This window comes from Bemisia tabaci, chromosome 2 (genome assembly GCF_918797505.1).
Source record: "Bemisia tabaci chromosome 2, PGI_BMITA_v3".
Lineage (NCBI taxonomy): Eukaryota > Metazoa > Arthropoda > Insecta > Hemiptera > Aleyrodidae > Bemisia > Bemisia tabaci.
In genome coordinates, this window is record NC_092794.1 from 22862464 (window position 1) to 22880298 (window position 17835).

Here is a 17835-nt window from a genome sequence, read left to right on the forward strand (position 1 = left end):
ACCTTCTTCGGGCTATAGGGGTCTCAGAGAAAGAGTCATGCTGTTTAAAGGAAAAAACCCTTAGAGGCCGGGAAAATATAGCTTCGAGGGCCGCTCCAGGGCCCTTAAAGCTCATATTTTTCGATCGTTGAGGGGCCCTTGCTGGCATCTTTTCAGGGGCCCCTGAGGTTACCTTTTTCCGGCCGTAGGGGCCTCAGAGAAGGTGTTATGAGTTAAACCCTCAAGGACTGGAAAAAACGAGGGTTTTTCAGGGATTCATTTCATTTATTGAAGAATAAATTCAAGGATTTTTCACTTTTTCATGGATTCATTTCATTCATTGAAGAAAAAATTCAGGAATTGTCGGCTCAGGGGCCCCGTCGGGGCCCCTGAGCCGACAATTCTTAGGCAGCGATCGCTGCCTAGCTGCCTTAGCCAGTCCGGCCCTGTCCCATTGGTAGAACGGCAATTCCAGTCGTCGCAAAAAGAATTCCAACGGGGAAAATACTATCAGGATGTCCGTCCTGTCGTCTTTTAAGTACCCCGGGAAATTTTTCTCTGTGCGCAACTTTTTTGCTGCTTTTTCGTACATTTGGCAGCATGGCGAACTCAGCGTGAGGATATAATTACGGTGCAAGTTCACAAATTGAATTAAAAAGCATTCTTGCCATCAGAGGATGCTCCTTCTTTTCAATCGTACCTCCCGCGGAGGACAATAAATTCCTAATCCCACTAATCTGACATTTTACTCACCCGGAGAGGACTTTCTTTTCACTCGGATTTCAGACTTACCTACGGAGCAGTGGCGAGGCGTGAATGATCGATTATCGATATTTCCCCATTTGAAACTATGGCAAAAAATCGATTATTTAGGTGTTTGTTCCGAACACCCTGTTTATCGATTCTTTTCCGTAGGTTTAAATGGCAGATCAATCGATATATCGCAAAGCACGCCACGCCACTGCTAAGGAGACAGCGTCGAGTGGGCGCTTTCCCCATATTAGTGGCGTGGCGTGCTTTGCGATGTAGATATATCTGTCGCAGGCAAATAGTCAAATTAGGCATTTTGTTTAATGCCTAGGCAAATAGTCAAATATTCCAACTTAGATTGAAATTCTGATTCTTTTCCATAATTTTAGACAAAATAATTTATTCCTCCTGCAAGAAAAAATTCTCAGTAAAAAGCACCAAACAATAGTATTTTAAACGATATTTAGCTCCTTAACGGACTCTGACCTTGAAATTTTCAGTATGTCATGAAATAAAGTATTTTCGGAATTTCAAAATTTAAAAATACGAGAAGCAATCGAAAAGATTGAGACAAAAAGAGCTCGAAGGTTTGATGAGTTATTTTTCCACAAATAGTGAAACCTCGTAAGCTTTTCGCCATGAATTCACAACATTTTGTAGACCGTCAACTATCTGCCTAGGCATTTGACATAATGCCTCATTTCACTATTTCTCTGCGACATATCGATTTGCAATTTACACCTATAGAAAAGGATCGATAAACAGGGTGTTCGCAACAAACATCTCGATGGTCGATTCTGTGCCATAGCTTCAAATGGGGAAATATCGATAAAATCGATCATTCATGCCTCGCTGCTGCCCCATATCCGTTTGAGCTTCGTTCTGACTCGTCATCAAATAAATGACGGGAGAGATGCATGTTATACGAAGCACGCTTTGTTGTATGCTACATCAAACTACTGTCACCAGTCGAAAACGCCTTCAGTCTTTAGTGATACCATACCGCCTACGACTGAGTTAAAATATTTGTATCATAAATTGCCGTTCAGCATCCTCCGCTTTTCGAGCATTCATCAAGTGTATTGACTCGCATTTAATCGGAAAAATCTCCATGGAAACGGTTTGCCTTTTTTCAAATGTATTTTTCATGTATATTAGTGGATTCTGATTCGTCTTCAAAGAAATTGCGGAGGATGCGGGTTTATTTGATCCATTTTTCCGATTTGAAGTCAGTGGCGTGGAGTGCTTTGCGATATATCGATTGATCTGCCATTTAAACCTATGGCAAAGGATCTAATAACAGGGTGTTTGCAACAAACACCATAATAATAATATATTCTTTAAAATAGCTTCCAATGGGGGAAATATCTATATTCGATCATTCACGCCTCTCCACCTCTCCACTGTTCGAAGTAGATATTCCGTCTCGCGCTTGGCGATGGATACAACCAGTGGCGTGGCGTGAATTGCGACATATCGATTTTTTTGCCATTTAAACCTATGGTAAAGAATCGATTATTAAGGTGTTCGCTGCAAACACCCTGTTTATCGATCCTTTTCCATAGGTTTAAATGACATAACAATCGATACATCGCAATGGGCCTGTTGCAAACTTTTGCTAGAGCAAAACTAAGAGTTGTTTCTTATAGATAATGCCTCAAAAATCACGATGAGCGCATCGGCAAACTCTGAAATGCACTCATAACTTCACAAACTGCGTAAGAAATTTGCGGTTTTTTGAGCTTCCCGCTTCAAAAACGATACTACGGCACAGGTGAACATTTTGTAAGAGGAGTCGTTCCATCGTCGGCAATAATCATCATAGCCGACGCCAATCCGCCAAAACACGTTTGATGGGACGAGATAACACCTGAACTGGATTAGACCAGATAACAATCGGTGTGTTAACGTTCATATTTTCCACGCCCGAATTGATTGACCTTGAACTCTCCTTGAATTACGCGCGGAACTGCGTGCAAGCGTCGGCCATGATGAATATCGCCGACGATGGAGCGACTCCTCTAACAAAATGTTCACCTATGCCGTAGTATCGTTTTTGAAGCGGGAAGCTTAAAAAAACGCAAATTTCTTACGCAGATTGTGAAGTTATGAGTGCATTTCAGACTTTGCCGATGCGCTCATCGTGATTTTTGAGGCATTATCTATAAGAAACAACTCTTATTTTTGCTCTAGCAAAAGTTTGCAACAGGCCCATTAACGCCACGCCACTGGATACAACTACCAAATTTTTTTTCACACTCAAGAGCCTTTTCTAAGCATGTTGAGGATATACGAACAACTCGACTTTTCAAAAAAGAAATTTCAGGAATTACCCTCTTACTCCGAGCTGCAGAATCATGCGAAATATTTCAATGTCGTGTGGAATACGTTCATTTATTATTTTCTCATTTTCCAATTGCACCTTTGATCAATTTTTTTCCCACACGAATCTAGCAATAACTTGATTTTTATTTTTCTGTCTCTCTAGCTGTGAATTTTAACTGGGTCGGAGACAACGGTATCACGGTGACTTCCCACTCAGCTACCTGCCGGGCAGGCAGCCGCCCGCCCAGAATTGGAGATATCCCAAAGTAAGTGAGAAAAATTACCACTCATTAATTTGTTATCATTCTCAGACGAGAATGATTACTCGTTCAGCGGGGGATTATTGAAACTCATGGACAAAGCGATAGACATAGAAGACATAGGGAGTACGGAGCAATCTTATTGGTTGACATGGTTGGTTCCTATAGACTAAGGAAGAAAATGATGGACTAACTGTCGGGTCTTTCGTGGGTTACCGTTAGTTACTCCATTACCTACCTCCTATGTCCATTGCCACCACCTGCTTCCACCGATAGGATCCCTTCAAATCCCTTTTGTCGTCTTAGTCTATAGCTTCGTCAGCTTCGTCTATCAGTTTCAATAATCGCCCCGCAGGTATGCTGTGCGTACCAAGATCCAAAGGCATGGCGTGCCTCGATATATATCGATATTTCCCCATTTGAAGCTATGGTAAAGAATCGATTATTAATGTGTTCGTTGCGAACACCATGATAAGCGATCCTTTTCCACAGGTTTAAATGGCAGATCAATCGATATATCGCAATGCACGCCACGCCACTGCCAAGATCCTTTCACGAGGGTTTTGGATTCAAGGCCAGTGAGTTGCCTGCAATCGATGTATTGTAAACTTAAACCAACGAATGGGCCCTTCTTTTGGAGGAGAGATATGCAAGATCCTTTGATTTGTGTAGAACATTTTTTTCTATACCTACAGTCTAAAAATTGTTAAAAGCGCCGTTCTTACTCTATCTGTACCTCGAATAGTCAGACAAGCCAAAAAGATTTACTATGAGCGCACTCCCTGAGTCCCTGCCGATTCAAATCTCGGCTGCGGCGCTGCGGCAACGCGGCACAGTGGATCGAATCAATTAGAGAGGTCGGACATGCAATTTTTGACCAAAACCCCTTTTGGTGTTTATTTCGTCACCAGGGTGTCTACAAGGCCGGAATTTCCGGAAAGTCAGGATATAGTAATGCTTTTTTAAGGGCGGTTCGGAAGTACTGAAAAGTGCGGAATTTCGCGAGAAGGTCCGGAATTTTCGTCATTTTTGTCGCAATTCGAGCGAGAAATTCAAATTTTTGAAAATTTTCGAATTTCGTCGATTGGAGGTACTGAAAAAGTACTGAATTTCTCTTATGAGGAGGTACTGGATTTCTCGGGAATGGGCTGAAAAAGCACTGTAAGAGTACTGATTTTTGGCCAGCCAGTTTCAGTAGACACCTTGGTCACATTTTACATTATGAGGGGTGTTTTACGAAGAAAAATTCACGAGAAAACCATTGGGATCACTTTTAGAACCTCAAAATTTTGTATAAACAGAGTTATAAGCTTTTAAAGTTTCCGAATTTTGTCCGACCTCTCCTATTGACTCGATCCACTGTGCGCGGGTGGATCCCTGACTTCTCGCCTTTCAAAGTTCTCGATGCCTACCCTTCGAAGTTGGTGCCTACCCCTGTTATTTACTTTTTTCTCCGCTGGCGACGTCCTACGTGACTCCCCCTCCCACCTCCTCCCACCCCCCACCGCCCCACGTCCCCTTGTCATGCGGAAGAGCTCCGCCCGAGAGAGATCCTCGTTACACTATCTCCTCCGTGAAATCGAGAACTCTCATTTTTTACCCCCGGATTTATTTGCAGGACCGCAGCCTCGTATTACTGCCGTTCTAAGTCAAAACGCCGTATGAACATTCGATAGTTGCCAAATTTCCTCTCACAAAATACTTATTTTTGAAGAAAGCTATGAATATTTTTTCTTGAAATTTTCAGGAGCTTCGGTCGAAATTGAGAACTAAATTATCAGAAAAATTGGAGGAAGAAGGTTCACGAATTCTCCCAAAAGTTTGTAATTTACCAAAGGAAATTTGGCAAAGCCTGAAGGTTCATACGGCGTTTTTCCTTAGCGCGATGGATTTAAGAACGAGCCTCGTTGTTACCTGACGAGTGCGGTAGTGTCAACAAGTCCGTTCAAGTTAAAACTTAGACGTTGTTTGGAGTCGTTCATGAATAACGTATGGCATTTTGACCGACTTTATGTGCCTTTCTCCACCCCCATTGCATCAATGGGGGTGGGTTGGTCGGTAAGCAAGTTGTTGGTAAATGAGAATGTAAGAGAAAATTAGAATATTTGAAGAGTTAAAACTCATATCACGGTTTGTGACGTTGCAATCACGTCTTACTGTAATTGAAAGAGAACCATTCATTTTCAATTTGTGAAATCTCAAGAGCATTCTCAAATACATGCATTACTAAATATTTCTTATTTTTTTTCCTCTTGGAAAAATGGGAGCGAAAAAATGATACCATCACAGTCGAGATGTTTTTTCTTGATTTTGTCACTTCAGCGTTAAAGCGACTGTATTTGCCAGGTAATTATCTTGGTGTACTTTAATCGAGGGGGAATTTACAGTGGCGTGGCGTGAATGATCGATTATCGATTATTATCCATTTGAATCCGTGGTAAAGAATCGATTATCAGGGTGTTCGCTGCGAACACCCCGTGTATCGATCCTTTTCCATAGGTTTAAATGGCATAACCATCGATAAATCGAAATGGACCACTAGACAAGGTACGAATTAAAGGATTCTGATACATGCTTCTTAACCAAAATTTTACGCAAAACACGATTTGCGCAACGAAAATGACTGAAACCGACTCCTTATGAAGATATTAACGTTTTTATTTCACATTGGTTACAAGGAATTTGAACTACCCGCTCACAAGAAACTCAAAGCTCTCCGTGAGTCAAATCGCGCACTACAACGGTTTCAGCTATCCTCTCAATCGAGCAATGTTCATTTCCCACCATATTTTGTTCAAACTCTAAGCAATTTGCTATAGCTGAGCCAAAGCGACAAGATTGAGGTTGCTTGATTTTTATATCGCAGAGACTGTCATGATAACGTTTAGCGCGCTATGTGAATCACGTAGAGCATTGAGTTTTCATGAGCGGGTGGTTTGAATTCACGCATCAAGAATCATTAATTATCCTCGTAAGGAGTTGATTTCGGTCATTTTTCTTAGGCGCATCGTGTTTTATGTGAAATTTTGGTTACGAAACATAAATCAAAATGCTGAAATTCGTATCTTGTCTAGTGGTCCATTCACGCCACGCCACTGAAATGCAATCGTTGAGTGGTTTACCTATCTGATAAATGTCTACTCGGACAATAAAACACTATATCCCAAAAAGCATCACATAAATTTATTTCACCACGAGCCAATATAAAAATGTCGCATGTGAACGACACAATGCAATGAAATGTTCATATATTTCGACTGCCTGCTCAGCGCTGCCTTGCCGCACCATACTCCTCATAGACTATACCGCATATTATCACGGATCATGCAAACTTACACTCATGCCTCCCTTTGTAGACCATCAATTATTGCGAGTATATGCAAGGCGCATAAGTGAATATCGCGACCATAGGCGGGGTGTGAATTTCGATCTATCGATTTTTATGCCACTTAAACCCATGGTAAAGAATCGATTATTAAGGTGGTCGCTGCGAGCACCCTGTTTATCGATCCTTTTCCGTAGGTTTAAATGGCCCATCATTAATCGACACATCGCAAAGCACGCTACGCCGCTGATCGCGACGCCCTTCGCGACTCCTCTGAGGTGGTCACACTGCGCTTTGATCCCTTTAAACGTATGTGAAACAGTCGAAACACATCGAAACAGGTTACCACAGTTGGAACCAATTGTATCGAATGGATTGAAATGGAGGAAACCAATGTTGCCAACTTGCGGAAATTGCCACTTCACACTCCTGCTCTTAACTTTTCCGGTATTAGGAAAAGCCAGCCATTCCTTGCAGAAAAACGTATAAGCATTGCAGTGCTGCCCAAATTGTGCAACACATGCAGATGACTACTTTAAAAGCCAGATTGAAGAATTGTAAGTCATGACACTTGCTTCTCAGACTCACCGAACAGCTCGACCTGGAATTTCGTTTTTTCATGACACCAAAAGTCTTGTCCCAAGTTGAAAATACGAAATTGCAGGTCAAACTTTTCGGTGTGTTTGAGAAGAATGTGTATTGTTGACTTATTGATGTCTTCAGACAAATCTGGAGAATTGGTTTCTGAAATCTCTGACTTGAAAATTTGTCCATGTTCTTGAGATATTTTCGTCGAAAAATAAACCCCGAAAGCCCCAGGGCCCCAGAAAGGCCCCCATAAGGGCCCCAGAAAGTGGGCACCAGGCGGACCAGGCTATCGTCCTTTGTTTTGCTAAAAATTCAAAATCTGCCGAGATTTTTTACCTAAAAGATGCGATATATCGCATGCCAGTTCGACCACTTCTTTTGAGCTCGACGAATCACTTTAACGCGGTCTATTTTTGAGTTCGAGTTTTTTTCTCCGTTCATCAACGCAATCCGGCAACGCTGTGGCGCACTGGCGCTATCCCGATTCCCACCCCGGATTCTTACACGGCGAACGGCGGGCGACCTGCCGCGGTCGGTCGGGCGGGGGCTCTCGGAGCGACGACACGCAACGAGGATTAGGTGCCAGACAGATAAAGTGGCGGGAAGGACGCGAATCGGGTTGACTCTATGTATGACGGGTAATAACTGCACAACCCCTGACCCAAATCTGGCAATGCCAAGGTTGATGGACCTGTCGACGGGGGGGGGGGGGGGGGGGGGGTGCCCGCTGGGGTAATCGACGGGGCCATGCGGGGGGTGATGTCCCACTTCGATCTCGGGCCCTCCTGCAGCGTCGCAGCAACACCGCGACCACCGACTCCCGCCTAAATCCGAACGCAATCCTGCCGTGCTAAGGAAAAACGACGTATGAGCCTACAAACGTTGCCAAATTTCCTTTGATAAATCAAACATTTTCGGAAAAAATTGTAAATATTTTTCTTTTGATTTTTCTGAGAATTTTGTCCGTAATTTGTTCTAAAATTTGTGAAAATTCGAGGGAGAATTTTTCACAACTTTCTTCAAAAATAGATTTTTTCCGAGGGTAAATTTGGCAACGCCTGAAGGCTCATACGGCGTTCTTCCTTAGCACGATAGAATCCTCGTGACGATGCGCGGTTTCCGCTTAGCGCGAGTCCAAACGCCCCGTAATTCCAGTGGCATGGCGTGAATTACGATATATCGATTGTTAGGCCATTTAAACCTATGGAAAATGATCGATAAATAGGGTGTGCGGAGCGAACACCTTAATAATCGATTCTTTACCATAACTTTAAATGGCATAACAATCGATATATCGCAATTCACGCCACGCCACTGCCGTAATTCTATCCGAGTTCCGGGGGTTTCTTTGCCGCCCCCGCGCCCGTAGCTGGGCCCCGTGAAATGGAGCAGCTGCTTTTCTGATGACCTTTCATTTTCAGCGGAGGCTTCGCCTTTGGCGCCGTTTTTCCGCCGGAGCGAAAGGCCTTTCGGGGGAAACAATGGCCTCGTTGAAAGGACACGCGTGTAGTGGAGCGGTGTTTTGTTAGGATGAAAGCACCCCCCCCCCCCCCCCCCCCCCCCCCCCCCCCCCCGGGACTCACTCCTCGGGGTGATCCCTCGGGCTGATTAGCGTAATTGCGGGGCGCTGGCTTCAACGTTATCTCTGCTGTCCTAAGGAACAACGTCGTATGGGCTGTTGAGCGTTGCCTTTCATGTAGTGTTCGAAACTCTTATGCGCCAACGCGCCAAATGCGCCTAAAAAATGAAGGCTCTGCGCCAACGTGGCCCCTACAAATCTGGATTTTCACAGGAAGTCACATAAAGAAAGAAAAACAAATTTATTTGAATTGAAGAAAACTCAGAATTTTCAGCACTACAATTAATTGAAAGCTTGCTTTTTCTATTCTTCACGATTATCCATCATTAGTGCTTTTGTCTTCCCAAGTTACAGCTACTTATTAGTTCTGCTACGAAAACATCTTGCGTCTAACTTTTCACTGAATGCGCCGTCATATTTAGGCAAAAAGCCAATTTGGCCCCTAAAAAATCTTCAATGGCGCCTAAAAATCGGGCTTGATGCGCCACATGGCTCCTAAAACTCAAAGGTGAGTTTCGAACACTGCTTTCATCAAACGCGAATTTTCTCTAAAGCTTGTCGAATTTTCCCTCCACTTTGTCAGTGGTTCTTATTTGAAATTTCATCTAGTATATTTGAAAATTTTAACGATGGAAATTCATAAATTTTGCTTACATGACATATTATATCAAGGGAGATTTGGCAACATTTGAATGATCTTACGACGTTTTTCCTCAGCACGGCGGATCTGCTCTTGTGGGGCATGGACCTTTGTATCCTGGTTGTTGCCATTGTCAGTTGCCGTTTTACCGGAACTTCAACCGCAGTCGAGGTCTGAAAATGAGCCCCTCGTGATAATTAACGGGGGCTCATTTTTTTTTAAAGGATGGCAGTGCCCCAATGCATGAAAATGAATTGCGCAAAAGGTGTAAAAAGGTAAAATTTAAAAAGAACATATTTTTGGTCTCAAAGGACGAATATTACTACGGGAAGGGAAAAATCCTGACGTCATTTGAATCCGTGAGGGTGAAAACACACGATCATAGTTTAAAATTTCCGCGTTTATGGTTACTCTTTTTGGTCCGATTAACTAAAAGGATCTGGCAGAATTGAGATCTCAAAATTCGAGAAAAATGACGAGTGGCATGTCCTTCTGACACAAAATATAGCGTCCATCGAATTACACCAAGCGAATTTTCGCGATCGAATATCATTCACCGTTGAATAATATTCAACGATTGTGCATTTTTTTAAAATGATATTCGACTTCTTCGTTGGTCTCACCGGAGACCGTTGAAATCCATCGATTAGAAGTTTCGAATTCACCTCGGGACTTGAATTCGATTTTTGAATTGATGAAATCGATGCCGAAAACTTCATCCTTCACCCGAAGTTTTGTTTCGTCATTTCTTTCTGTTTTTGTGTTTTGTCAATTCAAGTCTGCTGTTTTTGCAATTGGCTGTGTGTTAGTGTTTCGTATTTTCTTTTTAATTTCATTTAAAAAAAAATATGAACTCTAATTGGATTGCTTTTTGCAAGAAGGATCCACTAGCATTGCTATGATGCTAAGAATGTGCAACTTCATCTTTTGCAATAAAATTGCGGAAATCGTAAAAAACTATGAAATTTAGATGGTAATTTTTGTCTTAAATTTACAGTTTTTAGCGAGTAAAATAAAAACTATGAATGGATAACCGGGTTTTTTCTCCAAGACAAAAGAAGTTGCACAATCTTAGCAACATTGCAATGCTAGTGGTTCTTTTTCACAAAATGCAATCCAATTCGTTTGATGAATGATATTCGATCGCGAAAATTCGCTTCTCGAGCCACCGGAAAAAGAAATGCACGGGGAGGCGAATTCGGCAACGAGGGTGGGGGTGGGAAGGTGCCGCATTGCAGTACTCGCGAATTCGGGGCTTTTGGGGAGCAGCGCGGGAAACACGGGAGGTCACGGAGTCAGATGGGGACACGGGGGTCGGAGCCCGGGGGCTGGGACCGGGGCCGGGATGCGGTACGCTTCACGATTTCGGCCGGCGACGGCGACGCCACGCGTCTCGTCCACCCGTCGCGTCGGCGTCGTGTCGCCGGACCTGCGCCTTGCCCCCCCCCCCCCCCCGAAATCCCCCCCTCTCCCCCCCCCCCCCCGAGAGTCCGGGTAAGTTGTCATGACTCTATTGCAAACACGCTGCTCCTGAGATCCTCGCCGCAGCGCAGTCAATTGTCGACTGCCGAACCAACGTGGGCCGTAAGGTTCCGTATCCCGGTTTCCGTACGTAGAGGTTCTCGCGCTTTTCATTTCGTCGAAGTTGCGGACAACGGTTTAGTTCGATTTTTGGTCGTTTCCGCCTTCCAGGACTTGCGGTTTACCTGAATCTTTCCCTGGAAAATTTACAACTTTTCCGGTGATTTTCCATTGCATAGCAAAATTCGTAGGAACAAATTTGCAGATATTTTAGAACCCTGAAAATTATTTCAAAGTCGGAGTTGTGGACGACGGTTTAGTTCGATTTTTTCGTCGTTTCTATCTCTCAGGACTTGCGGTTCACCTGAATTTTTCCCTGACAAATATGTAATTTTTCCGGTGATTTTCCTTTGCATTGAAAAATTCATAGAATTTGCAAATATTTTTTCACCATTACGCATGGTATTATGGTTTAGCACCCTACGAATTATTTCAAAGTCGAAGTTGCGGTCGACGGTTTAGTTCGATTTTTTTTTTGTCATTTTCACCTTTCAGACGATCTCAGGACGTGCGGTTCACCTGAACGTTTCCCTGAAAATTTTACAATTTTTTCGGTGACTGTCCATCGCATCGAAAAATTCATTGAAACAAATCCGCAGATATTTTCTTCTCCATTACGTACAGTATTATGGTTTGGAACCCTGAAAATTGTTTCGAATTCGGAGTTGCTGCTTACATCTCGGGTTTAACGGGCACTCTTGGATTCGTTCGATTTTTGTGTCCATTTCTGATTTTCTAGCGATTTCAAAGCGAGTTTTTTTAATCAGAACATTTTGTGAGTGGGTTACAATTTTCTCGGCCTCTTTCGATTGCATTGAAACTTTTGGCGGAAAAATTTACGAAATAATTTTTTCACTAAATTACGTGCGATATAATATAAAGCCCCTCGACTCGTTACGAAGTAGAATTTTTTATTGGATTCTAGGATCTAATTAGCTCTCTTGAATTCGTTCAATTTTAGTAACAATTTCGTAGATTTTCGGACGTGTATTATTACTCAGATTTTGTCTGAGATTGTGTAGTTTATTTTAAAAACCCTATCCAAGGAATATTTTTAGAAACTAAAATTTTACAATCTTTTTCATATTTTCATATTTTTAAAATAGATGTTATAATATAGGCACGACTCATAAAACAAGTTAAACATTATCTTCAATAAATTATGTAAATATTTTTACAGGACGTTTACAATTAAATATTTTGAAAATTTTGCCGTATTTAAAAATTCCTACTCGGGAAATGTTGGTCAAATAGGATTACTGCTCGGTGAAAAAGTTTAACCCTAAGAGGAGGTGCTGAAACACTTAAGTACGCCCGTAATGAATAAGCTTCATTTTAAACAGTCCTAAAGTTACTCAAATCTAATCCAATGAAATTTTTAAAGTCTCCTGATCCGCATTACATGGTTTGTAAATTTCTTGCAAATTTTTTCTGTGAATTTCCGATGCAATCAAAAAATATCGAACGTTTTGGAGAATTTTTTAAATATTTGTAGAATTTTATCGGGACACGAGACGCACTGTTCGGCGAAAAAGTCTCTATTCGAGAGTGTGGTTCTGATTTTGAGACACATACTGCAGTACTAAGAAAAAACGCCGTATGAACATTCGACAGTTGCCAAATTTCCTTCGATAAAATATTAATTTTTGTCGGAAGTTATGAATATTTTTCTTTGAAATTTTCAGGAATTTTAGGTGACATCGCGAACAAAATTATCTGAAAAATTGGAAGAAAAATATTCATAAGTTTACCAGTGAATTCGTGTTTTATAAACGGAATTGTGGCAACGCCTGAAGGTTCATTCGGCGTTTTTCCTTAGAACGGCAGCATACGGATCTCGAGTGTTGAACTGCGACAGTCTTGGGGTTTGTTGTTTTCTCCTGGACCACGTGGAGGTGGGATCATTGCTCCGAGAGTGATGGACCTGGGGGCCCGATGTCCACGTGCTGTCGGCGCTGCGGTCAACGGTTGAGGTAGCTCGGCTGCGTTCCACGGGATGGTACCCGGTGTCGGTGATCGTGGATGCGGTGCCGTTTGTTTAGACTCCCCGCCCGACGTGCCCCCGCTTTCAAAACGGGGATAATCGCCAGTCGAAAGTGAGTTCTTCTTCCTTTTACTTTTTCGCAATGCTAGAGTCCCTTTATACCCAGAGTTACGACATCTCACTTTTGGTTGGGCTGAAAATGGCCCAAAAAAAAAAAATCCAATTCTGATTGGTATTTTTGCCTTTTAACCAATGTTGATTTCGATCACTTATATCTTATTTAGGAGTCGATTTCCAGACTTATCGTTTTGTGAAACTGTGAAGAGGTTAAATATGTAGTCCTTTAATTGGATTACATTCTTCAATTCGGAACTATAATTTTTGGCTCAGATTTGAAATTTTGCCATTAGTTTTCCCCATGAACATAAGTGTTTTTACGGATGAGCCAGAAATTATAGTTCCTAATTGCAAAATGAAGTCCAATTAATACCTTTAGTGGCACATTTATTTTAATCGCTTAGTCGGCCAGCGGGAGGTCAGGTAGGAGCCCGTCTCTTGCACGAACGGAACGATCTACACCTGCAAAATGATCGTCGAAATATTATTTGTAATGAAAAATAAGAACAAAATGAAAAGTTCAGTCTTATGAACAGAACGCTCGGTGTTACAAATCACGACGTAAGAGCGCCTACAAGACTGCAGGAATACTTCACGCATTGCACCTAACACAGTGCAGTTGCTGGTCGGCGCAACGAGCATATTAGCGCCTACAAGAGTGAAGGAATACTTCATGCATTACGCCTATCACCGCGCGGTCGCTGGTTGGCGTGTAATATTTCACGGAATGTCTCGTGATCGTGAAAAGCCATGGAACATACATTTTAGGGAATGGTATATGCAACCCGCACTCAAAAGACCTTGCGATATAAACATTCTCAGTCTTTGCTTTTAAGTAATTTGAAATTCCAATTTTGAATAACCAGTTTTAACTCCCAATTTTCCCACCAATCATGAGAAATTATGAAGTGTAAAATGGTGTACCTGAATAACATTTGCAACAGTTCAATCTGTTTGAAACGCTGGACTGATTATCTGCAATTTCAGAGGTGTTTTTCGATCTTTCATAACATAAAGACATTTCAAGATCTTATATATTTCTTTATTTCTTTTGTTTATAAAAAGACAGACTGAGGAGTTGTTTGACGGCAAATTTAGAGGATGCAGAATTGAAATAAAGCGGGTAGTTAGGTCATGCAAATCGAATTTTCGCCTTCAAGTTTTGAGGTCAGCAAGGTGACACCCACCGCGCAGTAATATATAAATATTTGTATGTGTGGGAATATTCGAGAATTTGTTACTTATTTCGTCCACAAATTTTGCCACACGGTAAATTATGACAAATGAAGAAAAATTCAGAAAATGTTTCATTTATCTACGGGTAGTCAAAAAACGCTAAATTTTGAAGGAAATGAAATGTATCGCTACGACTAGCGATGCGTTATCGTCCGTTTCCCACCATACAAAATAAATACAGATTTTACTTAAAATTTTGATAATATCGTCATCAAATATCGAGACATGTCGCTCTTTTCGTCGCAAGCTGAGTTTTATTTTTTTCGCTCTGAAGTAAACCAAAGCAACCGATAAAAAAATTGAAAACCGGTAAAATCGATCAATATATTTAAAATTAATAAGCAAGGTTGACGACTTTGCCAGGCAAACTAGGCATGTTTATTTTTTGTTGACACATCCATCGAGAAGCGACATCACCCAGCATCCACCAACTCAGAAAGTGAATCATATTTGATCGCGGAAATTCGCTTTCGACGGATTGCTCAACACGTCGCTCATCCATCATCATCACACGAAGATGAGTGGTGATCCTCGGAAGTGAGCGCGGTCTCCGAGATTTTATCTCCGATAGGTTGGACCCTTAATAGGTTGGGCTTATGAGGAACTAATTACATCCGAGATTACGCGAGTCCTAACAAGGATATAAGTACCCAGCCGCGATGCTCAGGAGTGATGCCGTATGAACATTTGGACGTCACCAAATTTCCTTTGTTAAATTACGAATTTTCCGGAAAACCTGCCAAAATTTTCCTTTCGATTTTTCATAGACTTTTATTCGTTGGATTTAAACGTTTCAAACAAAAGCACCCAAACTTCCTTTAGGAACGTAGCTGTCTGTGGAGGAAGGTATCTTCATTGACCAAAACTCAAAATTCAGCTGTTGAGACCAAAACACAGGGAAATGTCTTGCAAACAGCTTAAGACAAACATGTCACACCGAAGCGAAGCTATCTATACTCATTTTATTCGTAATTTCTGATACTCGCTGAAAAAAAAGAAAAAATCAATGACGGCCCAGTTACGACTTTTACATATATTTGGAAAAATTTTGCTACATTCGGATATACATACGGCGCTCTTCCACAGCATGACAATAAACGTTATAGGGCACCATGGCAGATTGCCGTGCTAAGAAAAAACACCGTATGAGTATTCGTCAGTTGCCAAATTTCCTCTCAGAAAATATCCATTTTTGAAGGAAGTTATGAATATTTCTCCCGGAAATATGCAGACTTTTCAGATCAAATCTCAAACAAAATCCTCCGAAAAATCGGAGAAGAAATGTTCAAGAATTTTCCCGAAGCTTGATGGCTCTTACGGCGTTTTTCCTTATCACGGCAGCAATCGTGCCTATTTTTTGTGCCTATTTAATCGTGAATATTTTTCCTGAAATTTGCAGACTTTCTAGATCAAATTTCGAACAAAATCCACCGAAAAATCGGAGGAGAAAAGTCAACGAATTTTCGAAGGAAATTTGGCAACGCTTGATGGCTCATACGGCGTTCTTCCTTAGCACGGCAGCTCAGGCCTCCGAAGTCTAATTAGGACACGAGGACCGGAGGAGCAAAGGGAGGGTTGGGGGGGGGGGGGAGGTTCCGGGAGGAAGGCGAAAAAATAATAATTTCCTTAGCGGTTTAGCGGCACTTCATTAAGCACGAAGGTTGCCTTTTATTGATGTCACTCGACTCTCAAGCACGAGGCCCGGGACCAAAGGAACAATTTCGGTCAGCACTCTTTGTAGTGTCTCTTATTATTCTTTCCCGCCTCGGCGCCTCCAGCGTCACCATGGTGACAAGCTTTAATCAACTGATAAGACCCATCGAGAGGGTCCTAACGCTACATGCGCCTCCTCGCTGAACCGGTGAAATTTATGAAATTTTCGGCGCGCGCCAGATTGAGGCTCTTGCGAAATCTTCATAGGGCGAAAAGAAGATCTCTACGCTGCCGTGCTAAAGCTACGGAACCTTAGACGCGTCTGGACGCCGGCGGAAAATGCTGCTACCGAGTCGAGGGCGAGAAGACGCTCACATTTTGGAGCACGGCACCTTAGGAGCGGAATCCCTGGATTTTTTCCGCTCTGTCCGCCGTCAATTTCTCGAATTTTTGTTGATCGGACAGTATGCTTGGAGCCGTGAAAACGACCGGACACACTTTTTTTTAGGAGGGTGTGGAGACAAGGCGCGGAAGACCCTTTAGAACTTTACAAATTAATTTAATATCATTTAGTTAATTTGTTAAATTGGGGAGATTTTTAAATAAATAAATCTTTAGATATAAAAATATGATTTAAATCAGATTAAATTATCCAAATGTGAAAATATATAAGGTTAGTTATTTGTCTATCTCTATATTGAAAAAATAGTGTTTTGTTAAACTAAATAATTAATTTAATTAATTATTGTTTTAAAATTTTTAATTATCTTAATAGCTTCAGTATCACGCTTTATAAGTTTGAGCTATTAAAACAAATAAAAATTATTATAAAAATAATTATGATTCGACAAGAATCGACAAGAATCAACCGAAAAGTAAAAACGTGAATCGATCGACACCGATTCGATGGACAAATTATTAAAATACGTGAATCGATCGACACCGATTCGATGGACAGATTATTAAGAAACCGATGTCGATTTGATCGACATGAATCGATCGGAAAAAAAACGTGAATCGATCGACGAGAAATGATTGACAATTGGACGTATTTCTACCAAACAGACCTATGTGGAGGTGAGAAATATGGATTGTGCTCGTCGAAACTGCATAAGAAGCAATGTAAAAGTGGGCGTGATTCCTTTTGTAGAATTGGAAAAGCGGGATTTTACATTCTATCAAAGAGACCTATGTGCCAACTGAATGCGGAACTCATGAGCCGCGGGCATGGCAAAAGAGTGTTGTGGACAGGGCTCATGAGTTAAAGACTCCCTCCAACGATCTCCCCGTTGCGCCGGCGCTCGATCGTTGCCGCTGACGTCACTGGCGCTTTATTATTCTCATTCACTCTTACGCAAAGAGAACTAACGAGCACACCCCATATTTCTCACTTGAACATAGGTCTGTTTGGTAGAAATACGTCCAATTAATTAAAAAAAAATCGGTATCAAGTCAATCGACATGAATCGATCGAGAAACCAAAACGTGAACCGATCGACGTAATTCAATCGACTCCCAGCTTGGTCGATCGATTCGCGGGTTCGCCGATCAACTCACAGGTTTGTCGATCGACTCATAGGTTTGTCGATCGATTCACAGGTTTGTCGATAGACTCATAGGTTTGTCGATCGTTTTACGGTTTTTGTCGATCGATTCACGGGTGGGTCGATCGATTCACGGAATTGTCGATCGATTCACGGCTTTTGTGATCGATTCGTGGGTTTGTCGAACTAAACACATTCAAAAATGGGTAGGAAAGGCAGCGGACTGAGCGGAATTTCTCGGCGTCTTCGCTCCGATCTGTTCGCGATAGATCGG

General features: G+C 41.9%; 1 protein-coding gene across 6 annotated transcripts in view; it reads left to right on the forward strand.

The window, feature by feature from the left end:
• The window catches only part of LOC109043589 (calcium/calmodulin-dependent protein kinase kinase 1), a 168063-nt gene that overhangs the window by 79742 nt on the left and 70486 nt on the right, over positions 1–17835 (forward strand). For 4 of the 6 annotated variants that reach the window (XM_019060846.2, XM_072296961.1, XM_019060844.2 and 1 more), the window contains exon 3: positions 3218–3320. In XM_019060846.2, coding sequence (XP_018916391.2) covers positions 3218–3320 — 103 coding nt within the window. Of the gene's footprint in view, positions 1–3217; positions 3321–11037; positions 11188–12731; positions 13124–17835 lie in introns of those variants that run through there. The other 2 variants (XM_072296963.1, XM_019060847.2) reach the window with 2 other exon arrangements.